Source organism: Genypterus blacodes, unplaced genomic scaffold, assembly GCF_046128005.1.
Source record: "Genypterus blacodes isolate CSIRO-AG114 ecotype Tasmania unplaced genomic scaffold, CSIRO-AGI_Gbla_v1 ptg000099l_1, whole genome shotgun sequence".
Classification (NCBI taxonomy): Eukaryota; Metazoa; Chordata; class Actinopteri; order Ophidiiformes; family Ophidiidae; genus Genypterus; species Genypterus blacodes.
Genome location: NW_027466903.1, coordinates 2,032,159 through 2,058,501, shown reverse-complemented (window position 1 = coordinate 2,058,501; position 26,343 = coordinate 2,032,159). Strand labels below are relative to the sequence as shown.

Genomic DNA, 26,343 nt, shown 5'->3' with positions numbered 1-26,343 from the left:
ACAAATTTTTGAGTATAATTTGAAAAAAGTTTTCTATTTTCGTCAGCACAGATTTTCCCAAAGGCTGAGCATCAGATAGGACTGTGTGTTTGTGTGTGTGTGTGTGTGGTAGAGGGAAAGAATACTTGGCCTGAGGCACCATTTTGTGTCTCAAATTAAGTTTTATTAGCGAATGCTGGATAAGAGAAACATTAAAGAGCTGGAAGGTTTTATTTATTACACTGTAAAAATGTTCAGAAAACATTTCAAGCAAATATTATTTACTGAGGATTTTGTACACCGTCAAATTTTACTTCAGTTTGAAAACTTTTCGCTGTAGTCATTTTTGTAATTTGAGATATAAGGCTGCTTTGAAATAGAGTCAGTTTGGGTTTTTACAGTAAAAAGCAGAAATTAAAGTGCTAAAAGATGATTTATTTGTATGTTGAAGTGACTGAAATCACATGATATTCAAACAGAAGCATCATGTTTCATTAGATTCTGCAGGAACACTGGGTAATATCTTGTCCCATGATCTTTTGCAGCTGTGGGGCCACTGAACAGAAATATGAAGATGAACTTTACCATTTAAAACTGAACAAACCTGAAAAACAGAGATGCTGTATGTGCTTGCGTGCGTGTGTGTGAGTACATGTGTTAGCCAGAAGAGCAGCAGCCCCCAGCGGGCGTGGCCTGTGGCTCATCATCCACAATCTGTACACCACGCCTAGTTGCTGATTGGCCGGGTCCATTGCCCTTCAACCTCTCCTCTGCCTGAGCTGTTTCCATCATTCCTGCACACACACACACACCCTGTATATTACGCTAAACATGCAAACAGGTAATGACAACAACTACTGCTGAGCAGGTTATTGTTGATTACTTGTGTAGAGTGAACCAGATCTTACTTTTACAGAGATCCAGGAAAAGCTCCTCGATTCCTTTATTTAACTTGGCTGATGTGTGATAGTGTTTGGCCCCAACTGACTCTGAATAACTGAGGAGAGAGAGAGACAGAGAGAAAGATGATCATCACCTCGTTCATATTTTTGTGTCACTTGTGAACAAAAAAATGTGTTTACCTCTCAGCTTCCTCCACTGAAACATGTCTGTCTTTGTCCAAGTCTATTTTGTTTCCTGAAGACAAAGCAAAACAAACACATTCACTGCCCCCTGCTGGTCCCAAACATCCTCACACCATGTAACACTTTCACATTATTCTTTCAAGGTTCAATCAGGCCACACCCACCACCAATAATCAGACAATGTGATTGGAAGAAGACATTGTGTTCAAATTGACTGACTGCAGACCCAGATGTCTTAGGACATGAATGGACTGATAATCTGATTGGACAGGTGATATGAATGACCTTTGGATCCAAACTGATAGCTCAGTTCTCTGATAAATCGTCTCCACATATTTGGTTTGGATCACACACGCTGCACTTTTACGAGATGACGTCATTGTGACAGTTTCACATCAACTTACCTACTATACATAAACAAATCTCGTTGCCCAACATTTTCCTCAACTCTTTGACCCAGTTCTTCACCTGCAACAAGAGGAAGAGTTTAATTGGCCAATGGGGGACAGATGATGATGATGATGATGATGATGATGATGCTGCTGCTGCTTGCCCATGTACAGGTAAGTATGACATGTAGATACACTGTATATTAAATGCGGTAAACAGCATCCAGGTGTGAATGTTTAACCTTCTGGAAGGAGTCTTCGTCTGTGATGTCATACACTAATATGGCTCCATTGGAGTCTCTGTAGTAGATGGGACCTAACGCATGGAAACGCTCCTGACCAGCTGTGTCCTACAGGGGATAAGAGCAAGAGAGACAAAGAGACATGGGAAGGAAACGCTAAATATCAAGAGAATGATCCAGCTGTATATGTCATCTTAATTAAAGACCAACCAAGCAAGGTTCAGGCTCACCCATATGGCTAGGTTGACTCTCTTTCCTGTGATGTTGAGCTTCTTTGTGAGGAAGGACGCCTGGAGAGGACACGAAGAAGAGGATTATTAAACATAAAACACAACAAAAAGTATCTGAGGTTTCTTATCCAAAATACCCATCAGCCACTCTGAGTTCTACTTCCAGTGTCCTCTAGCATGCAATAATCATGACAGGCTAAATTACTAGAAACACATTCTTCCCTCAGCGTTTCTGTCACACGCCATCAGGCTGTGGTCACATGAGTATCCACAAGGTGGTGTGAACTCTGACCTGCTCATGGTTAGTGGGAATGTTAATGACGCAAGAGCTGAAGTTTAGTGTAATCAGTGTGAAACAGAGCGAGAGAGGGAGGGAGGGAGAGAGCGAGAACTGTCCATCCACTGTGCTGTATCCATACACCAGGGGGCGTCCTACTACACAACACAACACAGCCTGGAGGTAAATGATCACTGATTCAAAGAAATGTGGCATCACAATAATATATTTGGGAGGAAAAATCCTGGGTAACGGTTTATCATAGGCAGTTTGTTCATTTCCTTTAAACTGTCTGTTTACAGCCACCACATGTTTTCTGATAGGAACCTAAAGGTCAAAGTCTGATTTATTACAATGAGTAGCGAGACAGTGAAGATTGATGCAAATGGTAAATTGATCATTGAATGTTTAGAATTAGCAAAGCTAATCTCTGTTCCGCTGATTGATCCAACCAGAGCTTTGAGGGCCTGATTTCATTTCATCTGCTGATTCTTTGGTTGAACACAAACTTTGACTGAGGCACTAAACAATCACTGTGAATCATCTGAATGTGACAGCAGGGCTTCAAATCCACCTGAGCTGAGTGTGAAGTAACACAGGAAACTCACAGAAACGTCAGGCTGAGTGCGTGCTTGTACTTGCGCATGAATGTGACAAACCCTGAATGATGTAACAACCCACCATGGGAGAAGTGCTACCATTTCCACTGAGAGCCGCTGCATACATACACACGCGAATTTTGGAACTACCACAACATTTCCTATATATGACACAGCGGAAATGTAAATGTGTTTAAATGTAAAAATATGACCTCTTTCTCGCCACCATCTGGATTCGGGTGTGCCCACCTGTTACTCACTGTCACAACAATGGAGGATCGAGACCCATAATGATACAGCGACAGTGGGCAGAGTAGATGGGAGGCCCGATATTGGAGGGGCTCAGACCCAAATGCTCGAAGCTCCACGCACACTCCGTGTTAACAGGGTGACAATTCATATTCTGTTATGATCCTGCTCCGCCGGCTACCATGGCGACGTGCCTCCGTCCCGATAGCTCAGATTTAAAGCCCAAGTCAGCTTGCTCAGTCTGTCTGGGTCAGTTTGTTTGTGCTCCAGTCACCTCAAATAATCCCGACCGAGCGCTCCAGTTTCACACACAACTCAAATTGTTATTAATACCTCCTCCCACCCACACCCCCACACACACAAGCATACGGCGACTGAAACAAACAACTCCACCCCTTCAAAACACACCTTCAGTTTGATGCCAAGAAAAAACGGGTTGCCTACCATAACAACATGCTAGGCTAAGCTAGCTGGGTAGCCGCTTCCGTACCTGGAGAGTTGTGATGTGTTTGTCGTTGAATTTGTTCTCACAGTAGCGGAGCACCAGTGACGTCTTGCCGACGCAGCCTTCCCCCAAAAGAACCACTTTAAACGAGTATGTTTTGCCGCCGCCCGTCCCCCCGGCCGCCATGGCTGCTGGTTTGGTGAAGAGATCCTCGGCTTTACCAAAACAAGCGTCTGCTAACGTTAGCAAGCGAGCTAATGCTAACCCCTCCGAGGTGAAGTCCCGTATAGCTCACATCGGCTCCCGCCTTAAAAAGAGCCAAAATCTGAGGCCACAGGAGGCAACAGCACGGCGGAGAATGCCTTCAGGAAATACCCAGCAGTGGACACGCGGAAGCTCGTTTCAGCGGGGGGCTTGTTCCGCTCTTCAGCTCAGTGCGAACGCTGTTTTTTACCCAACTAATGGCGTCACTCTGCTAGCTACAGCTAGCCGGCTAGCTCCTTCAGAGATAATCTATGCTAAGAGAAATGGATCACTCCGACTCTCACTTAAAGCTTCGTCTGTAAAGACAGTAGACTTCCAAGAGTCCACTATGTAGTCATTTACATAGTGAAATAACAACAATAATAGTTATGATAACAATAATGACCTAGTTTTAATCATTATTGAATTTACATAATCAATGCAAATGTAAGGGTGCTACTTGGAGCGGTGGCTAAACAGTTTTTTATGCCATTTGAGCATTTGCCCTCCCTAGAAACGTTTAAAATACTGTTCCATTTTACTCCAAGAACTGTAGAAATCCAAAAAATAAATAAATAAATACTAGGCTCAGATGTGTGATTAGAGTGAGACCTCTGTGCTGCGCGCTCTTCTTTGCTGTGTCACATGACAACAGTGTGCGCGCCTGTCAAACCACCAGTTCTGCGCGTGTGTGTGACAGACAGAGAGAGAGAGAGAGAGAGAGAGAGAGAGAGAGAGGCTAAAGTACATCGGACAAACACATCTGGCAAAACAACTCAAGGCAAATATTACGGCGAGAGACGACAAACTGCAGCAATCTGGCAGTACAATATGTAAGAGTAAAACCAAATGATGCTACTGGTCCATTCAAAGACCTACAGACCAGGAAGAGAAGCACATACATCTACACAGAAACACAATTTACAGGAGAACAAACATGGAGAGTTCAGATGTAAAGAGAAATGTAGTTTACCAGAACCAGAATATTGCCTGAATGACTTTGTTAGTGTCCCCTTTGTACTTCACTGACCTTCACTGCACCATTAAGTCCTGTCCAGGTGTTGAGAGGTCTTGCAGACACACCTCTGCTATGCTGTGATAGGAGGCCACATTTCCTACCTCGCTCAAGCACATAAGCTAATGGTGAGAAAGAGATCAAACAACATGAAGAGAGTCTGAATGAACCCTTTAAAACTAGGAAACAACTAAACTAAAGGTGAAATGACAAAAGAGAAGCTGGAAGATGATTGGTTACCTCTGCGCCAGGTATGGAACATTTAGGAGTGGCTTTCAGCAAATAAACAGTAGATCTGTGTTTGTTGAATAAACATGTCTTCAGCCTCAGGAGCTTCATGTGACTTTAAGATGTTGACTCATCTTTTTATATGAAATCCTTTGTTGTTTTGTCTTCACGAGACCATAAGAAAACAATTACCTGTGCAAGTAAAGCACTCTCTCACTGTCTCTATTTTGTCTCCACCTGTCAGACCTGTGAGGTACTGCAACACAAATTCCCAGACGATGGGGGGGGGGGGGGGGGGAATGTATGCACATACATACATACATACATTGTCACGGCAGACTCATTTACCGTCACATAATGAGGGACAAGACAAAAGACAGTTCAAATAATAAGAATTTATTACTCTTTGTAGCAATCAATCAATCAAAAATAGGAGTGTGACAAAAGTAATGTTAGAGGTCGTGCATGAGTGTGTGAATAACCAAGGTAATCTTAGATGTTGCGTGGGGGTGCATGCATGAATGTGTCAGTAGGTAAAGAAGAGCGACAGATGAGAGAGACAGCACCCTTTATATAGGCCCCCACCCTAACACAGGTGCAGACGATTAAGCACTCAGGCTCAGGTTCAGCCTCTACCCGTGCACTGGCAGGGCCGAGCCTGAAGGGGCGCAGGTAGGCGTCACACCTCCCTCACTAAGAGGTTTGCTATAAGTAAACCTCAAACAAACAAACTAAACTAAAAGTAAGACCTCCTACATGCCACATTTCTTTCATCCTGGGGCCCCTAGGACGAGGGAAATGTAACACAAACACACATACTACAGATTTCTACCACACCACAGTGGGGACAAACAAAAACGCCTTTAGACTCTGGACGACGCATCTGCCACGATGTTGTCCTTGCCTCTGATATGTTGAATGTTTAAAGAATACTGTTGGAGAATTAAGCTCCAACGCATAATGCGCTGATTCTGGTTTCGCATACGATTGATAAAGACCAATAAGTTGTGGTCAGTGAAAATGTCTATTGGACTCGACGATGAGCCCAAGTAGACCTCAAAGTGTTGTACCCCCAGGATTAAAGCTAGCGCTTCTCTCTCCACAGTGGAGTAGACTTGCTGATGGCGATTAAATTTCTTTGAGAAATATCCTACCGGGTGTTCTACCCCATCTGATCCTAGCTGTAACAGAACTGCAACAGCCACACTTAAAGGACGGTCAAAGTTTGGAGCAGATAGCACAGGGGAAGAAGCAAGCAAAAGCTTGACATTGTCAAACGCTTCTTGACATCTGGGAGACCAATGAAATAGAACTTTAGGGCTAAGGAGGTTTGTCAAAGGTGTCACGACAGAAGAAAAGTTCTTACAAAAGGCCCTATAGTAACCTGCCATACCAGGAAACCTCTGGAGTTCCCGGCGGTTCTCCGGTATGGTAAAGTTGTATATTGCTTCAATCTTGGGTGCTACAGGTCGAACTTGTCCTCCACCAACTATCTTACCAAGATAAGTAACACTAGCCTTGCCAAACTCACACTTGGCAAGGTTTATAGTGAGGTTAGCGGCAGCAAGACGGGTAAAGAGCGCTGTGATCAGGTCTAAATGATGGGTCCAGTTGGTACTATACAGAACCACATCATCAAGGTACGCATCACAACCTTGCATACCTGCCAAGACCCGGTTGATGAGCCTCTGAAAAGTGGCGGGAGCATTTTTGACCCCAAATGGCATCACGCGGTACTGCAGGAAACTATCAGATGTAACAAAAGCAGATAATTCCTTAGCCCTGGCTGTTAAAGGGACCTGCCAATATTCTTTTAGAAGGTCAAATTTGCTCACAAATTTGGCTGAACCAACACGGTCTATATAATCATCACATCGGGGTAATGGATAGCAGTCTGGCTTGGTGACTGAATTAAGTCTACGATAGTCAGTGCAGAAACGAAAGGTCCCATCTGGTTTGTTCACTAACAAACAGGGTGAACTCCATGCACTAAAGCTAGGTTCAGCGAGATTATGGGCTAACAGATAGTCCACTTCCTTCTGCAACAATTCCCTCTTCCTAGGATTGACACGATAGGCGTGTTGTTTATTTGGCAAAGCTCCGCCAACGTCAATATCATGTTCAATCGCAGATGTACGGGTAGGGACATCAGGGAACAGAGCAGGAAAAGACTTAATCAAACCAATGATATCTGTTTTCTCCACATCATTCCAATGAGAAAGATGCAAAGGTACCTCTGCTAGGAACTCAGAATTTCGCAGACGACTCTCCACCATCGCTTGTGATGGACCTCTCACGACCCTCACTGGACTCCTCACTGACCGAACCCAGACTTTCAGAACTATAACCAACCGAAGAAACCACATGGTCTGGATCAGTAGAGCCCCCTAGAGGCGTGGTGGCAATTAACCCAACAGGTACATCTGGTACAGAAGAAAAATATGGTTTTAATAGATTAATATGACAAACCTGCACCTTTTTCCGCCGATCTGGCGTACTAAGAACATAATTGTGATCATTGCAACATTTTACAATTTTGTACGGGCCACTGAATTTAGCCTGAAAGGGACTATTCAAAAGAGGCAACAAAGCTAAGACTTTATCCCCAAGGCTTAAACTACGGTGTTTCGCCCTGCGGTTATAAAGACGTTGCATCTTAGATTGAGCTTTTCCCAGTTTACGTCCAGCAGCAGCTCTCGCTTCATACAAACGGTAGCGAAATCCGCTGACATAGTCCAACACGTTCTTAGGTGTCTCCTCAGTACACCACTCATCAGCTAAGACCGCCGTTGGCCCCCTCACAGCATGTCCAAATACCAGTTCATTAGGGCTAAAGCCCATGCTCTCCTGAACAACCTCTCTAATGGCTAGGAGTAGCCAAGGTAGCCCCTCCTCCCAATCAGACCCAAGTTCTACACAGAAGGACCGTAAAAGAGACTTGAGAGCCTGATGAAAACGTTCGAGAGCACCCTGACTTTGGGGATGGTAAGCACTTGAGATGTTATGTTTGGCTTTAAGTTGGCGTAATGCCCTAGCAAACTGTTTTGACATGAAGTTAGACCCTTGATCACTTTGAAGGACTTTTGGAATCCCAAAAGTTGACATGAAATCAGTAAGAGCCTTCAACACAGACTTAGTTGTAATTGACCTAATTGGATAGGCCATAGGGTATCGCGTAGATTGACACATCACTGTCAATAGATAAAGATGTCCAGCCTTAGAGCGAGGCAATGGACCCACACAATCCACTATGAGGTGTTCAAAAGGATTAGACAGCGCAGGGATGGGCTGTAATGGCGCAACAGGAATCTGTTGATTAGGTTTTCCAGTTAACTGGCACACATGACATGATTTTATGTACTAGGAAACATCTTTCCTTAACTTAGGCCAACAAAACCGACGCACAATCCAGTCATAAGTCTTCCGCACCCCAGTGTGTCCAGCGACCTCCTTGTGAGCTAGGTCTAGCACCGCCTTCCTGAACTTACAAGGAACTACGACCTGTACAAAAGAGTTGGAAAAAGTCTCTTTCTTGAACACATACTTTCTACACAACAAGCCATCTTGCACAAAGTAGGAGGATTCATCCTCAGGTTTCTCTTGAGATGCTAACACAAATAAAGATGTAAGAGAAGAGTCAACTAACTGCTCTCTAATCAATTCTTCACGTGAAACCTTGGACAAATCAGGCAAAGAACAGCGCTCAAGCTCATTCAAACTCAATATGGTGACTGTGGACTCACCATTACTCACTCCCAAAGGAGGGACTACTTTCACAGTCTTGGTCTCAACATTTGAGTCATCACCTCCTCCATTGGAGTCATCAAAGTTAGTGCTGGTAGTCACAGCTCCCCTACAGGTGAGTGTGAGGAACCACTACTTGCAACATCAGGTTTAGTGAGAAAAGTGTCGTTTAGCGACACCAAATCAGAATCAAGGCCACGTTTTACCATGGCACGGGTGACAGCACAGCTAGGAAACACATCAGGATGCCGCCGTGAGCACAGATCAGGTTTTGGTGGTACTTCAGGCACCGAATCCGAGACAACGGGTGGCGAGACGGCCTCGGTGTTACCCCAAACCTTCCCCCCAGCTAAGTCATTGCCCAAGATGAATGAAATACCTGGTACAGGGAGATATTGCTGAACTCCCACCACCACATCACCTTTGACCAGTTTCGAAGAGAGGCAAACTCGATGCAACGGCACCTGAACAGGAGTCATTTCAAAACCCTTGACGAGAACATGTGTTCCGGTGGAAGTACTGTCAGACAAAGGCAAAACACCAGCCAGCATAAAAGACTGAGCTGCCCCAGTATCGCTTAGTATGCGTACTGGCACACTACAATGTCCATAAGGCAAAGACACAGAGCCTTTGGTGACAAAGGGAGTGTAATCGGCATCGACCCTACATCTATCTTGTTTAGGAGCAACCACAGGTCCAACACTCAGAGTACCATTCCAAGAAGACAGGGCGCTTCCACAGGAGGCCACCAGGCCAAAACTCTTGGCCTTTTCTTTCTCTTTCCTCTTTCGAAGGTCCACACAGTCATATTTCATATGGCCAACCTTCTTGCAATAGTTGCAAATTACATCTGTGTTGTTAGAAGGAGGACGGCTAGAATTAACAGGGGGAGATGAGCGCGGAGCATCATTTCCACCTCCAGACTGTTGCTGATACTTAAAAGGGTGTCGTGTTCTGTTCTGATGGCTTACGCAGCCACTACCAGGTACACGCTTATGCGTAAGCAAAAACTTATCGGCAAGAACAGCAGCCTCGTTTAACTTTTGTACTTCCTGTTCAGACAGGTGGACAGCCACAGACTCAGGGAGATTCAATTCAGGGAGAGCCTGAAGGGGCGCAGGTAGGCGTCACAACATACATACATACATACATACATACATACATACATACATACATACATACATACATACATGCATGCATACTACAGTATGGGGACAGCACATAGTATGACCTGATGATGACAGGAGATCAGCTCTGCTCTTGGGACCCCCCCTGCAGACCAGGCAAGGACACAGCTCCCAAGAAGAGAGAGAGAGGTGTGGGAATATGACATCTGCGAAGGTACAATGTGTACTTGTCTTGGCAGTACACTAGTTCAAAGTCACTTCAGCTACAGAGAAGCAAACAGGCTGCAGGGCAAAAGGATGCCCGCCGTACTTTTGTATTTCTTCTGAGGCATACCACGAGGAGCTGAATGGTGCTGTATTGATAAGAAAACTTTTCACAACCTAAACATGGGAGCAGCTGTTCACCCCCCACATATGTAAATGAGACACACATGTTTATGGGTGAAGATTGTTGCACAAAAATCGAGGAACACACAGTGAGCAGGGTGGGTGCAGCCTCCTGTCAGCTGCTCAGACTAGTTCCTGTGACGCTGCCTGCAGTGTTTACTGATAGTTTTAATATAATACATACATAATACATCATCATCATAATTAATCAGCCAGGGGGGTTGATTAACAAGCAGATGGGCTCTACCTTAGTCAAACTCCTGCAGAAAAACCCTGTATGCAGACGGAAGACGCTCGGATACATTCAGAGGTAAATGTGATCGAGTATCTGTGTAACATGTGTGATAGAAGTATTTCTGAACAATGCTTAGACTTAGACAAACTTTACTATCATTCAAGCTAAACATATAGCGAACATTTGAACAATATTACGTTGCATTTGGCTCACCATATGGAGAGCTGCCTAACATAGTTCACAGAACACACTGCAAGTATTAGTGTGTAATGGCCTGAGGGACACAACTGGGTGTCCTTTATCACTCACTTTCTGTAACTCAAAGCTCTGTAAAGCTTAACTGTACATTACAGTGACTTTTTCTTTCATTTATCCCACACAGCTGCACTGCATTAATAATAAATAACTGTTTTGTGAAAACCTGGACCAACCCATGAACCAACACAATATCACAAAGTAAAGTAAAAACAAAATAAAGACAATAAAGAAATACTGTTTTTAGCAATGATCAAACAGTTGACAGAAGCTGAAATGTATTTAGAAGTTTTAATCTTTTCCTTACAACACTTTGTAGATGTGATTTAACCAGCATTTATGTTGACCTGCAGGTGTAAATCTACAGGATGAAGCTGGTTTAATGTGGCAGAGATGACGACAGCTTTTCTCCAACAGAAGAGTCCGTCTGATGCGAACAAGGTGTCCCCATGGTAACCAGGGTGGAGGACCATCTTCATTCACGTTGGCAACTGGGGCGTATCGCTTAGGTAACAAGGGTAGTTCACTAAGTGACATCATTATGGTAACTGGTAACTATCTGGTGACCTGAGAGTCCTGATACCGTGCTAGTGTCAGTACTAGTGTTTGAACTGAGATGACAATGAGATATTCAGACCTTCTTCCTGAGGTGAAGGTGACTTCAGAGTCTCAGGTGACTCTGAGGATTCTTGATTTTTGAATCAGTGGAAAAGTTTAACACCTTTTTGCTTTTGATCGCAGCGACAGTTGATGACACTTTTTCTTATTCCAGAATTGTTCCATCTTAAAGTCACATGGAGCCCCTGAGGCTAAAACCGCCCTAAACACAGATCTGCAGTTTATTTACTGAAGGCAGCTCCTTTTTGTGTCATTAGAGACTCATGATAATTCACTGTGTGTGTGTGTGTGTGTGTGTGTGTGTGTGTGTGTGTTAGCAGGTATAAAGGTGCTGAGTTTCTTCCTCCAACATCGTCCTGACACAGAAACCTGCTGCTGCAACATCAGCTCTTCTTCATCACCACTGAGGTCAGTGTTTAAACTTTTTGTTTTGTCTGATTCTGTGATGCCTTTACTGTCTGAATAAAAGCTCAGTCATCTGGACTCCTTTCATGTCAAACAGATGGTATCCTATCTTCATCTCATCACGCTCCTCAGTGTGGCTCTGGGGAGTAGCGCACAAGGACCACCTCCACATGGTCGGTCTGGCTTCATGCATTTTATGACATTTCGTGCTGATTAGCATTTGTTCTTTCAATATTTTATTATAGTGATACATTTTGATTGATTGGCTGGTTTTGTGCGTTAGATTCCTGTTGTACGAGGTGTCCTCCTGGTTGGACTCAGTTTGGAAATCGCTGTTTCCTGTACAACTTCCAGCAGCTGACCATGCCTGACGCAGAGGTAACCAATCAGCTTCCATTCAGTCTCCATAGCTGCTTATCTTCTCTCTTTACTCATTTCACCTTTAATTCAGATGTTTACGTGGTTTCTACAGGTTAATCTGGACTCTGATGTTGTTTTGTCTCTTTTTTTACCTTCTTAATCTCCTTAGGTTGTGTGCCTGAGACAGGGAGGAAATTTGGTCTCCCTGAGAAACGGAGCTGAGTTGCAGTTTTTGAGAAATTACGTGAGGAGAGTTAGTGGAAAAGATAAAAAGTTTTGGGCTGGACTCAGTGACGCTGTGAAGGTCAGTGAAGTAAACATGAACACTAATGTTGCGTTCAGCAAGTATGGGAAATTAGAAAATACAATGCAATACAAATGCAAACTAACGGCTGGCCAAGTTGTATGTACAAGTCGTAAACTAAACCATATGTGAGGTATAATGTAACCTTTGAGCGTTTTAGAAAGGGAGAACAATGCAGTCTGCACCGATAATTGGTACCTCCCATTCCCAAGAGTGCTATCTTGTCCTCTGACCCTGAAGGGGAACAAGAGAATCTTAATAACCAATCACCAGTTTAGAAGTGGATGGCTGGTCAAGTTACAAAACTTTCATATCTTTAACCAGCTTTCCCAGCAAAAAAGGGTTCCTTAGTTGATTATTTAACAATTCTAAGCATTCAAACATTTTTGCCCATCTTAAATGTAATGTCTGTGGGTGTGGCTGTTTCAATGTTTGGTCATTTTCAATGTGGAAACAGAAACCATTAATACTGAGCTTTGTAAAGGGTGTGTTTGATCTTGCAGGAGGGTTTGTGGCTTTGGAGTGATGGCTCCCCCATCACCTACAAAAACTGGGCTGTGGGGGAACCCAACAACTGGGGAGGAGGAGAAGATTGTGTAGAGGTGTACAGCACAGGTACTAAACACTCACTGTTTCGTAGGCCACCAGGGGCATAACGTTTGTTCTGTTAGACTTAAAGATGCAGACCACAGAGATCCAAATAGTTTGTTTGTTGTCTTATGTTTGACCTCTTTCCACAGGAAACTTCAACGACATCCAATGCACCCAAGTCAGAAGCTTCATGTGCTCCAAAGATCTTTAGTGTCCTTCATCACATCTGCTGCCATCAGGTCCAACTCATTATTGAACATTGGTGACGATGCTGTCAGGCCTGGATGAAGTCATCTCTTGGAAGACTAATCAACAATCTCAGAACAGAATCAACATCAAACTAAAGCTTTCATAGATATGATAATGTTCTGGCTCTGTACTGAATGTGGCGAAAGTGACACCTGCTTGGATTAAATAAACACTAAAAACTTTGCTTTCTGAATCTGATATAGTTTCGTAGTTTCTGTGATTTCAAAGTGACTCTAGTTTCTTTCAGTCAATCTGTATCCGGATTGTAAACGCTCACGTTAATAAAGCAGTTTGGGGCTCACTTCAGTTTTTATTATTTTTTCATTTTTATTGCTATATACAGTAGCTTTATTCATTCAGAATGATCAGCTCTTCATCGCTCACTTCTGTTTCCATCACTTTTCCTCTGAGCTGGTGGGCAGCCATGTTGTTTAAAACTTCTTTCAAACTCTGCCCTCTTATAGTCGTTTCAAGGGAAAAATAAACAGCTGGAGCATTTAAAAAAACAAACATCTTTATTGACAAAACTTCAGAGGTTGCTAAGATGATTCGAACCAGCTGATCGACTGCTAACCCCTAGCATTAATGTTCCAAGTTAGAGGGAGTGCAAACGTGTGTGTGTGTGTTGCAGGGGTGTGTGTGGCCCTGCAGCAGCAGATCCATGTAAGCTCCCGTCACTAGACTGTCCTCTGACACGCCCAGCTGCTCCATCAGGTCCTGCGCCACCTGAGGAGCACACACACAAACCTCAATCAGCGGTGACATCACAGATTTACACCACAGGAAACCAGAGAAATCCAACAGAAAGTTTGAAAGCAGCACAACTGAACTTAATATGATGTGATGTGAGGTATGATATATGATACGATATGATGATAGTAACATACAGATAGATGACACCTGAGAGGCACCTTCTGGCCAATCCAAATCTAAGAGAAAGGTCAAACCAACCTGCTGTCCATCTTCAACACTCTGCTCTGAACGCATCACCACCTGAACACACACAAATTTTATTTCACATCGTTTCAGCGCTGACAACAGATTCTAAAGGATGCCAATTGATAAAACCACAATGTATATATGTGTGTGTGTGTGTGTGTGACCTCCAGCTCCATGTAGTGTCCGAGCCCCTCCACTTCATCCAGGTGGACTCTGGTCTGACCAATCAGAAACAGCCGCCGCACCTTCTTCACCTCCCCTTTAACACCGAGAGCGTCTGACAGTACTGCCTATACACGCACGCACGCACACACGCGCGCACACACACACACACACACACACACACACACACACACAGTTCAGACTCACTTGAGGACTTACATGGGACGCAAACACCAGAAACACCCCTTTTCCCTGAAGCTATTGAATACACACGCACACACTCACACGTGGGCATGCATGCACACACACAAACACACAAACACACACCCACCCTCAGACTGTGCGGGTCACTGGTTGGACTGATGGAGTATGTGGACAGTTTGGGTCCGTCTGTGTCTGGGCGGACATAGAAGATCAGCTGACCCATCCCGTTCTAAAGACACAAACAACAGTTTATCACAGTGTGTGTGTGTGTGTGTGTGCGAGCAGTCTGTGTTTATTACATCTAAATTGTCTGTGTAGTCCGTGTGCTCATCATGTGTGTGTACCATGTAGTCTCGTAGCTTCAGCCGTCCTTGGCTGCAGTTGAAGAATGTGTCATGCTGTCTGATGATTGTGCCCTCTGATTGGCTCAGCTGAGCCGCCCTCTCAGTGAATCCTTTCCGGTCGCTCAGTCTGGCTTTGATCTCCACATTTGATGGCATGTTGCTACTGAGCACATGCAGAATACAGTGGGAGATCTGACACACGATCTTAAGGATAACTGTACAGAAATGAACTGTTTATAAAGTTTGTAAACTGTAGTTTGTCCCTTTAGTTTAATCTACAAACACAATAAAATGAAAATCTTTTTTTTCCATTCATGTCTCATTATTCACTCAATGGAAACATCATATATCTTCTAACAGCTCAGATATGACTTGTTACTAAAGCCCTGAATGATTAACGTCTGAGTTTGAGCTTGAATTAAAAAAAAGTGTTTCTCATGATTCCAAGTAATTATTAAAGGATTTAATCATGTTCTTAATAGAAATGTTGTAAAATCCAAATGATTCTGCTGCATTTTTACATAGTAGAATAATTTTACATTTCATTAGCATGCTGGTCTTATAAAACATTAAGAGCTGTATCTCCAACTCTGCCAAGTAGGCCTTCACTTACAAGGAATTTGATTTGGTAGTTGGTGCAATCAACATATTAAGAGCAAAAAAATTGTTAATAAAAAAATAAAACATACACCGTTATTCACAGAAGGTATAAATACAATTAACAATTGTGCAGATGAATGGGTCTATGGAGATTGGAGTATGGAGCATGTAATATAATTGTATACAATATATAATCTTATAATTCATTCGTTTATCTGTATGTTAAGATATTTGATTATTCTGCATCATTCGCATCATTAGCTGCATGCTCGCTTAAGTATGTAAGCGTGTCTAAACTAACGTAACTACTTGGCAACAGAGGAAGAGGAAGCATAAATAAATACAGACAGAGCAAACCCAAGCCATATTTCCCCGCTTCATACCTGCGCAGGAGTCTTGTGTTCCGTGTACGTCACTTCCGGATCCGGGATACGGCGATGGTAGGAAAACGGAAGATGACCGTAACGACGAGTGCCATTGTATTCTGTATACGGAATTTAAAAGACGTCAAGATATCAAATATAAAAAGTGTTTGGCAGCTCGCCCCCGACGTCACCCGGGTTATTAGGACATTCACACACAAAAGCAACAAAAATACGACAAATAAGCTTAGTTTTTTAGGCAGTTTTTTTGATCAAATAATTTCGTATTTGATGTTTACCTCCGTGCCGTGACAAGCAGACGAAACAAGATTGATAAATGGAAAATCGAGTCAAAATTGGGGAGAAAAATGTTTAATTGCATTTTATTTTGTGAAGCAGAAAACTGTTGACATTCTCGATTTTATTTTGCATGTAAATGTCTTTCTTGATAAGTGTATAGCTCCACGTTAATCCTCAATCATCTCCTTCCCACTCATATTCTGACAAGGCAGCCAGTCAATACAGAAGAGCCTTGTCACACACATTCAGAAAGTAGAGAGCCAACCAACAATCACTGTTGATACTTTTTTATGGTTACGTAGCCTGAGCTCACATCTACACAGCCATGTTCCTACAAACCAAAACTGAAGTCTGACATTCTGCTGTAGCGCTTAATCAAAGACACACACACGAGTAATGAGGCAGAAGACTTGTGTGAAGGCAGGCAGAAATGGACCTTTTATTTATTGGGTGATACAGTGGATTGTCCTGACCAAACCGGACTAAACCAGATTAAATCTGATCAAACCAAACTATCAGTGTAAACAGTCCAAATCAGATAACCCAGTCCCACACAAAAACTAACTCGGCACATAAACGTCACTTCATGTCTCGAACATGCTCAGCATTATGGGTAACGTAGGCCGGTGTCGTGCTGTGTAACCATAGCAATGGCCACACAAAGTCACCAGCATTGACCAATAATCTGAGGGCGGCACTGATGAATCCATCACCCAAAGGAACGAAGAAGCTGATTGGTCCACGAGCAGTAAATCCCCGCCCACCTGTCACCACCAAGCATCCTATAGGTTGCTCATACATTTATCAGAGCGGGCCCTTTTCCCATTGGTCTCCAAAGCCTCAGGCAGGCAGGCAGGCTGTTTTCTCATTGGTCAGTGTTGATATCACGCCAACTGTCAGTCACTCAGCAGCAGCCAATCAGGGTACAACACAGTACCTGTGGAACCTTCAGGAATTATGAAAAAAGAATAAAAAAAGAAAAGCGGAACGACGATGAACAGGAAGATTGGCCAATCAGATAGCCTTGCTAGAAAAACAAACAGGAAGTGGGAGGAGCTTCCAAGCCTCAGAATGGAACTTATTTTTAGTTTTTACTTTTTTGTTTTGTTCATTTTGTCCTTATGTGTGTGTTTGAACGTACATCCAAGTTCTTCCATTCTTGTCCAACTTCTTCTGATTTCAGTGCAATGCATCATGGGAACGATCAATTGCGGGGAGAGGATGTGTCACTACAAGTGTGTGTGTTTGTGTGTGTGTGTGTGTGCGTGTGTGTGTGTGTACATATATGTGTCCTGTTGTCATGGAAACATGCTGCAGGGTAGCGCTCCAGCAGCGGGTGGTGGTGCCATGTTGCATCATGGGAACTGGCAGTCCGTCTCTTTAGCTGGTGTCCATGGACTCCATGTTGGCGGAGGTGGAGTCCCTCTGGATGGAGTCAAAGATGGCTGCCAGCTCCTGATTGGACGAGATCTGGGACTGGAATTCTGACATCAGCGGCGATTTCTCAGCCTCGGGAATCGTCAGCAGAGCAACCACGGCGCGCATCGCTGAACGCTTCAGCTCGTCCTGCTTCTCAAACTCCTGCTTCACAGAGTTCGCTTTCACCTGGGGGAGAGCGAGAGGGACAGACAGAGGTGAGTACAGGAGTGTGTACCTTGGTAATACAGGTGTGTGTGTACCGAGTGTGTACCGTGGTAGTACACGTGTGTAGCGAATGTGTATCTTGGTTGTATAGGTGTGTGTACCTTGGTAGTACAGGTGGCTCTTAGCGGCTCCACCAGTCTGTCCAGTCTCTGAAGCACAGCGCTAGGACACAGTGAGGAGAGTCTGGCCAGCATGAGGAAGGTCAGCATCTGAAACGGCAACATTCAGTGCGATTGGCAGTGCTTACATGAGCATTGACACATTGTGATGCATCAATTTGTACAACTAAACTGCATTGATCTGACATGCTTATATCAATAATGGTGTGTGCTGCGTCTTCTTTAGCATATTGTCTGACCTTGATGTCGTAGTGGTCCTTCAGTCCGTCCTCCACGTGGTTGAGGAAAGTGAAGATGTCCAGCCTGTCCAGGCAGCTGTCCAGCAGAGTGTACATGCACTCGAAAGCAGCTTTCCTCAAGTCCAAACCGTCATCCACCGTGTGTTTGAATGGACCCATTTCCACCTACAGACATGCCCACGGATTTAATATTAAGATACTACATTTGCATGGCTAACCTAATCGCACTTAGATTCTGCCGAGTTCGGGGTGATCTCACCTCTCGTATCAGCTCCTTCCTGACTTTGGTCTCGTTGTAAAGATGCGGTAAAACCGAGTCCAGCAGCTCTCGGATCAGACTGGGCTTATTGTGGGCCGCAGAGTTGAATGTTACCAAGGCGACACGGCGCACGTTCAGGTCCGGGTCCTCCAGCGTCTTCAGGAAGTCACCTGGGAAAACCAGCCAATCAGAGCAGCTTTCCACACACTGCAGCTGAATACTTTTTATGGACTTAAAAATGTTCTAATACCGAATAATACATTTCGTAGTGTCCAGTGTGTGTTACCTATGCAGTTCTTCAGCAGCGGGTCAATGGGCTGCGGTTGGTCAGAAATGGTGAATTTCACAGCTGTCACCACAGAGCTCCTGGCATACGATGATCCTACAGAAAAAAAGAAAAAAACAAGCCCATGGACCAATGAGAGATCAATACACACATCACTGTTCAGCTTTGAGCTTCAGCTCTAATACCTCTCTCACTACAAGTCTCACGTCCAGTCTGAAGGCGGTCAGTTCCAGTCTCCAGATAGTTAAGACACAGTTAAGACTCAACCTTTGTGTGGTCTTTGGGGTGGAGTTAGGATTACACATGTTCTGGGTAGTTACGGATGAAGATGACCGACTAACATGCAGACTGGCCACTAAAAAACATTTATGTATACAACATCAAGTCTGCTTTTGGTTGTACAGCCTAAAGGTGAAGCCCTGTAGCAGGGGTTAGAGGTCAATCATCACCTGACAGCAGATATCCCTTGAGGCGGGGCAGCAGGGTTTCAGGGTCAATCAGAGTGAGTTTGCCCAGACATTCAGCCACCACGTTCCTTGTTCCTTCCTCCTGACACTCACAGTGTTTGAGCAGCAGAGTCCAAACGGACTCCACATACGGCTTCAGACCGGACACCGATGCCGAACCTCAATGGACAAAGACAGAGAACGATTCAAGTAAAAATAGACACCAAAACACTCAAAGTACTGCAGGTTTCAGCCCACTGGCCTTACTGATGATCTCTTTGAGCGAATGCAGCAGCAGGTACTGCCTCTTAGAGGAGGAAATCTCCTGCAGGACGAACGGCAGATACTCCGGAAGATTCCCCACTGCAATGCTACCCAATGCATAGGAGGCAGCAGACTTCACCTGAGAGAGGGGAGAGACAGGAAGAAAGTGACACAGGTCAGAACCCTATGACATATGAGCCGGACAGTCAAAAGACAGACAGGACTGTCTGTGGAGCAGGGGTTTCAGACCTCTTCACTGGACGAGGAGAAGGCATCCAGGATCACCGTCTTTAGCTCTGGTTGGTTGCTGAGATCCACATGGTGTCCCACCTCACCTAAGGAGAGTAAAGCCAGCAGCCTGATGGAATCTGTGGAGCGGCTGTTCTTCACATCCTGCCAGTCAGAACAGACACAGATACACAAACAGACTTTACAGGGCTGCATGTTTTCAATAATCCTGATCATAATTAATCAAAGTAATTTTGTTCTGTAGTATGTTGGTGGGGCTTTGTTACAGTAAAAAGGTGTTATGCCAAAAGAGTATTCAAGACGTACACAAACTTTTACATATTTAAATAAATCATGTCTTCATATGGTTAAGTAATTAGATTAGATTAGATTCAACTTTATAGTCATTGCATGTTGTCACAGGTACAAACAACGAAGTACAGATTGAGAATGCAGCAAAATTGCATTTCTGATTTGAATTCAATTAACTGTGCAGCCCTACTGAGAGATAATCAATGTGCTTATCCTCCGTCAATTTCTTTCTCCTCAGACAGACAGGTTACCTGAATGAACTGTCCCACCACAGCAGGGCCCTCGGTGGGACAGGCTCTGGTCAGAGCAGCAACACATTTAGCGATGGAGCAGTAGGCCTGTTTGTGAGGCAGAGCGGCACTCTGGGAGTAAACTGGACCGGTCAGCATTCTCAGCAGGTCCATGTAACCCAGACCAGAGGTCTCAGTGGTCACCAGAGCCTACAAACACACACAAACACACACATACACCATCATTACTCTCTTTGGTGACATCTAGTGGTTAAAAAATGTAACTACTTTGAAAGCCAGTGAACAGGCTGTACCTGGTAGAAGTCCAGCATGGCGGCCAGCGCTCCTCCCTGCAGCAGCGGGGAGCGAACCAGTGCAATGAGCTGCTGGAGGATGTTACCTCCACTCAGCTGTCCAAGTGACGACGGGTGCGTCACTGCCAGTGTGGACAGAAAGCTCAGCGCCATCTGTGACACGTGCATGTCGCTCTCAGAGATCAGAGGAGGGAGCTCTGCCAGGACTGCGTCCACCATGACGGGAGTCACTGCAGAGCTAGAGCGCACACAGAGAAACTGCATTAGAGAGAGGCACAAGTGGGTTGGTTGTGGGTCACAGGTGTGTGTATGTGTGCATTACCTGTAATTTCTCAGTAGGATGTCCAGTGCAGCCAGCGTGCAGAGCTTTAGAGCTCGCTGGTTCTTGCGGAGGAAGGAAGCAAGGATTGGAACGGCATCTGGGAGAACCGGCCTCAGGTCGATGTTCAATGGGGAGCCGGCAATCAGCGTGAGAGCTGTGGCCAAAAACAACACAAAGTCACAAACGTTCCCTCTTTTCGTGAAGATGCCTATCTTGTTCAGCACACGACTGGGTCAATCGAAACAGAAGTGACAGTTAACGGCAAATGTGCAAAGTTTGCAGGCTTCAGTCTGGTGGGAGGGGAATAGTTTGGTGTTGACAGCGTGGGGGAGGGGCTGACCTTTGACCGTGGTCAGACGGGTGATCTCATTCTTCAGGCGTTCCAGGAAGATCAGCAGAGTTCCAGGAAGTTCTGTGGGCAAACGATCACCTAGGCAACAGGACAGGAAGAGAAAATTATGACCCAGAAAGTGAAACAGGAAGCTGAATTATGCATGATATATATCAATACAGGCAGTTGTTACCTAAGTTACAGATGATCTGTCCCATACAGGAAATGGCTCGTTCTTTGACTTCCTGGTCAATGTCAGCAGCTTTCAAACGTTTGATTGTGCAAGTGAACAAGTCGTTAATGTAAGGAGAAGGGTCAAAGCTGTCCGAGCTCTCTGATAAGCTGTCCAGGGGTCGGATCACCTGGAAAAGATTAGGAAACAAATGGAATCATCTGGAAACTCGGAGGTGTTTTAGATTGAAAGGAGTTTTTCCTGTCATCTCCCACCTTGACAAGCTGCTGGGTAACAAGCAGGGCCTCAGAGGTGATCTTGTAGAAGGGGTCACCCACACAGGCCACCACAGGCGGAACCAGGGCAGGGACGTGGGCGTGGAAGGCGTGGGCAGGGTGGGTTACCATGATGACATGGAGGCACGCCAAGGCATCGATTTTCAGGTTGGAGCTGCTTGATTTATCGTTCAGAGAGAAGATGATGCCTGAGGAACACGGCACAGTTAATATTTGGCAGATTACTACCATTACTGCAACTGCGACTGCTCCCATTGTGTTACCTGGTATGAGTACTGGGATGTGCTGGGTCAGGGCTCCTGGCAGGACGTTCACCAGTTCCGTCAGCATATTGAAGCAACACTGACGGGTTTTAACACTTTTTTCCTTCAGCTGCTTGTGGAGGGCCTTCACTATCATAGGGACCTGCAGGGGGCGACAGAGACGCGAGGGCATAAGAAACATCCACGATTTATTAAATCATGCCTGTGTGTGTGTGTGTGTGTGTGTGTGTGTGTGTGTGTGTGTGTGTGTGTGTGTGTGTGTGTGTGTGTGTGTGTGTGTGTGTGAGTGTGAGTGTGAGTGTGAGTGTGAGTGTGAGTGTGACCTGGCTCTGCAGCATGGTCAGAGGTGTGTCTCCTTGCTCCATGGCGTCTGGATCAGCTAACCAGCTCTGAGCTGGTCTGGTCTGTTTGAGTAGCGACAGGTATGCGTGGAAAACGTCCGCCTTCACATTCTCCTCCCGCTCCTAAACACAGACAGGAAGCTCCAGGTTTAAAAAGGTTGTTTCAACAAGTGGGGATCAACCTGATTAGGGGTGTTAACAATAACTAGTTATTGGTTAACTGTTATCAAGATGTGATCTGATTTTAAAACAATGGACTTTGTTCAGGATGGAAAGGAACACGGAGAACCCAATCCACAAAATGTGAAGGCAATGGAGTGATCACCTTGAAGCGACAAACAAGTGCAGGGGAGACGGATCGATAAAACTCAGGCAGCATCTCGTGACGCGTTGAAACCACGGCATCTAAGCACTTGGCCGCTGCCCGTCGGACCTTCCAGCTCATGTCGTCGTCGTCGCTGTACTCATCATCACTTCCTGGAGAGGACATTTCAAACATTGATGGTCATTCTAAACCGGATCGATAACACAGCGAGGTTGCATCATCGTTGTGCGTGCGGTACCTTGGTAGTCTTCATCATTCTGCTCGGCGTCCATGGCATTATCGTCCTCATCTTCGTCGTCATAGTTGTAGTTGGGGTCATAGGTCAGGTAGCGAAGGCAGATGGAGATCACTGTGGGGACGTGGGGGTAAACCTCTTTTGGACACCTGTCAATAACAAACAAAACAATGGTATAACACAAACAACTTCAGAGCGGTACTGTGACTGGTCTTACTGCAAGTATTACCTCCTGACAAATGACTCGAAGGCCTGGATGCAGTACTCTCTGAGCTCATCATCGTCTACATTACAAAACTTTACAACCAGCGGGATGATCTTTTCCAGATATTCTCCTGGACAGACAGGTGGAGAAAGAGACAAGCATTTATTTGTATTGTGTTATTTTCAAACCTTTAATGCCTTGAGTTGGAGTTAAAAAATCCCTATGGAGAACAAACCCATCTTACCAATCCTGTGTCCTGCCTGTCTGCTGATGGCGGCTGTGCACTGGATATAAGTTCTGGTGGTGGACATGTTGTCATTTCTGCCCAGCTCATTTAGAAGGTGTTCGATGAGGTCAATGAAGACCAGATTCCCACAGGACATCACAAGGTGTCCCAGAGCCATGATGGTCCTCTGAAATAGTCAGATACGTTATAATCAATAATTGTTTAGAACTGTACAAGGCCGAAAATGTTCACAGAGGGCAGGCAAGGTCAAAGGTCAGGCTTACCTTTCTGACAGCCAGTCTGGGGGAGGTGAGCTGAGGAAGCAGACAGCTCAGGATGGAAGGATGGAAATTCACCAAGAGGCCTCCCTGTCTGCAGAGACATAGAGAGACAGAGGTTTTATTGAGAAAGATAGACCGAGAGGTTTTATGGAGCAATGTAGTTCCAGTTGAAGAACTGTGGGTATAGACAGACAGAAAGGTACCTGCAGAGCATGTCAGCCATAATGTCGAGCGCCTCCAGCTGCACAGAGACATCTTCCTGTTTGGCGATGGCGCTTGTCAGACGACCCGTGATCTTCTTACAAACGCTGGCTGCAAGAGCAGAGCCTGAGAAAGAATGTTTACCAGTAGCAGTCAGTGGTACTATTTGAAGTAGTTGCAGTAATATTTGTAGAGTCTTTACCACTAGAGGCGGGTGGCAGCTCTCCGATCACAGTCTTGAGTCCGATGGAGGAAATGTCTCTGAGCTGCTCTTTGTCAGACAGCATGTTGGTGCACAGAGTGTCCACGATGGTCTCCACCTGATACTCTTTCACCTTACTGACCAGAGGACCAAGGCTGAGCATACAAACAAGCCCAGTGTTACATACAGAGACATAACCAATGCTGCCTGCTCTACACACACTTGATGAACCCAGTCACTTGTGTGTAGCCAATCTAGATGATCCAGTGAGGACAGATTAAATTATTATGTACATTCAAGAACAAATGTCATTTTATAAAAATATTCTTGGATATTACTTAACAAAAATGTGAAACAAACAAATTAAAGTATTTTAAACAAACACAATGTTATGTGCTCGACTATTACTACTGTGTGTGTGTGTGTGTGTGTGTGTGTGTGTGTGTGTGTGTGTGTGCGTGTGTGTGTACCATTTGACAGCCAAGTTCTGAACTTCTCCGTTTTTGTCCTCCAACAGTTTGAGAATCATCCTCACGACCTGCCAATGAAATCGATCAAGCATCCAAAATGATCAGCTGTCTGCATTCACTGGGCACATCAGCCAATTGGACGACAAACTAGTTTGGATTAATGTGGACCAGCGTAAACTGACCTTCCTCTCACTGTCGTCATCCAGTTTGATCGAGTCTTTTTGCAGCTCGGTCATCAGGTCATTAGTGGCCATAAACCTGCAGAATGAGAGGTCGTGAGGATTGAGGCAGCCAATGAAAAACTGAGGAATTACAATGTGTGGGAGCTGCAGGGCAAAATCGCTCCAAAAACGGTCTGATCATTTAGAAAGGAAACAGCGGGAATTAAGGACACCTTCATGACATCATAACACAGCAGAAGTAACCACATAAATGTCAACCTAACAGTCTTCACTTCAATCACAGATGGACTGGATCACGCAGGAAGTACTGTATGATGTACTCTGCATGGTTCCTGGTCTGTGTCAGGTCGTTTTAGCGTTTTTGTTCCTAGTTTACATATTATAGAGGTTTCTACGTACATTTGAGGGTTTTCAGAGAGGACAGAGCTCAGAATGAGGATCTTAGCACATGCATCACCTGATCAAACGTTATTCCAAATCAGATATAGTATCTCAGTCATTCATTAATGTTAAAGAGTTCATTCATTTCATTGAAGGCAGTTATACAGGCGTTGTACTTTTGTTTAACTCTGGGATTTGAGTTTGTATGGGCACAAATGTAGAGTATAGTAGTGGTTTTACCCTTGGTGATTTTGAAACATGATGGTTTATGTGACAACTGTTTGTCTGGTAGACCAAGTCCTGTTTTGGTCATAAATACTCATCAGAAGTACCCATGGTGCACTATGGTCAACCCCACACTGGAACCAGGAGCAACATAAGAAACGATCCACCAGACAAACGTCCATCACATTCCTCACCTTCTGCATGCATCAACCTGGACCCCCGGCTTCCTGTTTACATAAATCACGATCTGAAACTCTCCAGTCTTTTCTTGACATGATGCTAATAGCCGTTTCCATGATACCACACCCCCACAACATGCTAACTAGCTGCAGACTCACACCGCTACCGAAACAACTGCTAGCATGACAGCTAAATAAACGGTTCCATAGCAACCTAGCATCACATTTGACCCCGCTGTGTGAAACTCCAGGCACTTATTCATTCTCCAACACGTTAGCTGACATCATCCTGTAGCATGTAGCTTGCGGCATCACTGAAGTTAGCAATTAACTTACAAACTACCTCACCACCATTTAGCAGGCGCGCTAACCGCTCACCGATTGTTTTAACTTGTGGCTCGACTGACAGTACAGAATGACACCCAGCAACCAACCTAGCTGCTAACTGCCGCCGCGGAGTATTTAAAACTAAACTGCTATTAGCTAGCAGCGCTGTGATGCTCAGCAGACAGGTGGCAGACTAGCAGTTAGCTTAGCTCTTAGCATGACAGCCTGGGCCCTGGGTGAGCCGGAGCAGAGAACACACACTGGTTCCCCTGCACGTCGCGCCCAGTATCGCAATATGTGATGCTAACGTGACTGCTGCCGACCGTAAGCATCCCTAGCACGGTTTTGTACCTGAAATCCTTGTCGCTGGAGGTCATCTTCTCCAGCAGGTTGGAGATGTGGTACGAGGCGCTCGCCATGTCGGTGCGGTTAGCCGTTAGCCTCCTCCTAGCAGACTGCGCTCTGTGTGTGTGTGTGTGTGTTATGGCTGTCTGTCTCCCAGTCTGTATGTCAGCCGCTCTGTCTCTCTCTGCCTCTCTCTCTCTCTCTGCCTCTCTCTCTCTCTTTGCGTTTGGAGGTAACCTCGCTCTCTCTTTCTCTCTCTCTTTTTCTCGCTCCTCTCCCCCGGTCTGTTCGCTGTTTGAATGGAGCTGCCGTTCTCTCTGCAGAGG

At 44.9% G+C, this 26,343-nt stretch overlaps 4 protein-coding genes across 6 annotated transcripts; 1 reads left to right on the top strand and 3 right to left on the bottom strand.

Annotated features, from left to right (window-relative positions):
- Nucleotides 1-387: 387 nt before the first annotated feature.
- Nucleotides 388-4,009, bottom strand: rab21 (RAB21, member RAS oncogene family). The gene is made up of 7 exons (XM_076159714.1): nt 3,541-4,009; nt 1,926-1,985; nt 1,696-1,803; nt 1,469-1,532; nt 1,062-1,116; nt 888-976; nt 388-773 (listed from the first exon to the last, which is right to left on the bottom strand). The coding sequence occupies exons 1-7, from the start codon at nt 3,679-3,681 to the stop codon at nt 637-639; spliced, it is 654 nt and encodes a 217-aa protein (XP_076015829.1). The 5' UTR covers nt 3,682-4,009; the 3' UTR covers nt 388-636.
- Nucleotides 4,010-11,663: 7,654 nt separating this feature from the next.
- On the top strand, nt 11,664-13,433 carry LOC143008220 (galactose-specific lectin nattectin-like). Its single transcript, XM_076159876.1, has 6 exons — nt 11,664-11,755; nt 11,850-11,925; nt 12,036-12,130; nt 12,282-12,416; nt 12,920-13,031; nt 13,157-13,433. Exons 2-6 carry the CDS (start codon nt 11,850-11,852, stop codon nt 13,216-13,218), a joined length of 480 nt encoding a protein of 159 aa, XP_076015991.1. The 5' UTR covers nt 11,664-11,755; the 3' UTR covers nt 13,219-13,433.
- A 316-nt stretch (nt 13,434-13,749) lies between these two features.
- On the bottom strand, nt 13,750-15,933 carry LOC143008169 (adenylate cyclase CyaB-like). 3 transcript variants are annotated; one of them, XM_076159799.1, is made up of 6 exons: nt 15,889-15,933; nt 14,906-15,068; nt 14,689-14,790; nt 14,360-14,485; nt 14,208-14,249; nt 13,750-13,982 (listed from the first exon to the last, which is right to left on the bottom strand). In XM_076159799.1, the coding sequence occupies exons 2-6, from the start codon at nt 15,059-15,061 to the stop codon at nt 13,839-13,841; spliced, it is 570 nt and encodes a 189-aa protein (XP_076015914.1). In that variant the 5' UTR covers nt 15,062-15,068; nt 15,889-15,933; the 3' UTR covers nt 13,750-13,838. The 3 variants fall into 3 exon arrangements, with proteins under 3 accessions (XP_076015914.1, XP_076015915.1, XP_076015913.1); XM_076159800.1 differs by having other exon boundaries at nt 14,906-15,065; nt 15,889-15,924; XM_076159798.1 differs by lacking the exon at nt 15,889-15,933 and having other exon boundaries at nt 14,906-15,882.
- A 644-nt stretch (nt 15,934-16,577) lies between these two features.
- cand1 (cullin-associated and neddylation-dissociated 1) lies at nt 16,578-26,343 on the bottom strand. The gene is made up of 26 exons (XM_076159769.1): nt 26,024-26,343; nt 24,561-24,636; nt 24,379-24,446; nt 23,909-24,063; nt 23,709-23,832; nt 23,509-23,596; nt 23,243-23,411; nt 23,023-23,128; nt 22,797-22,942; nt 22,559-22,710; nt 22,216-22,356; nt 21,893-22,034; nt 21,609-21,817; nt 21,355-21,523; nt 21,171-21,260; nt 20,831-20,984; nt 20,509-20,746; nt 20,216-20,404; nt 19,674-19,817; nt 19,428-19,563; nt 19,164-19,340; nt 18,715-18,810; nt 18,429-18,598; nt 18,170-18,334; nt 17,913-18,020; nt 16,578-17,772 (listed from the first exon to the last, which is right to left on the bottom strand). The coding sequence occupies exons 1-26, from the start codon at nt 26,089-26,091 to the stop codon at nt 17,548-17,550; spliced, it is 3,705 nt and encodes a 1,234-aa protein (XP_076015884.1). The 5' UTR covers nt 26,092-26,343; the 3' UTR covers nt 16,578-17,547.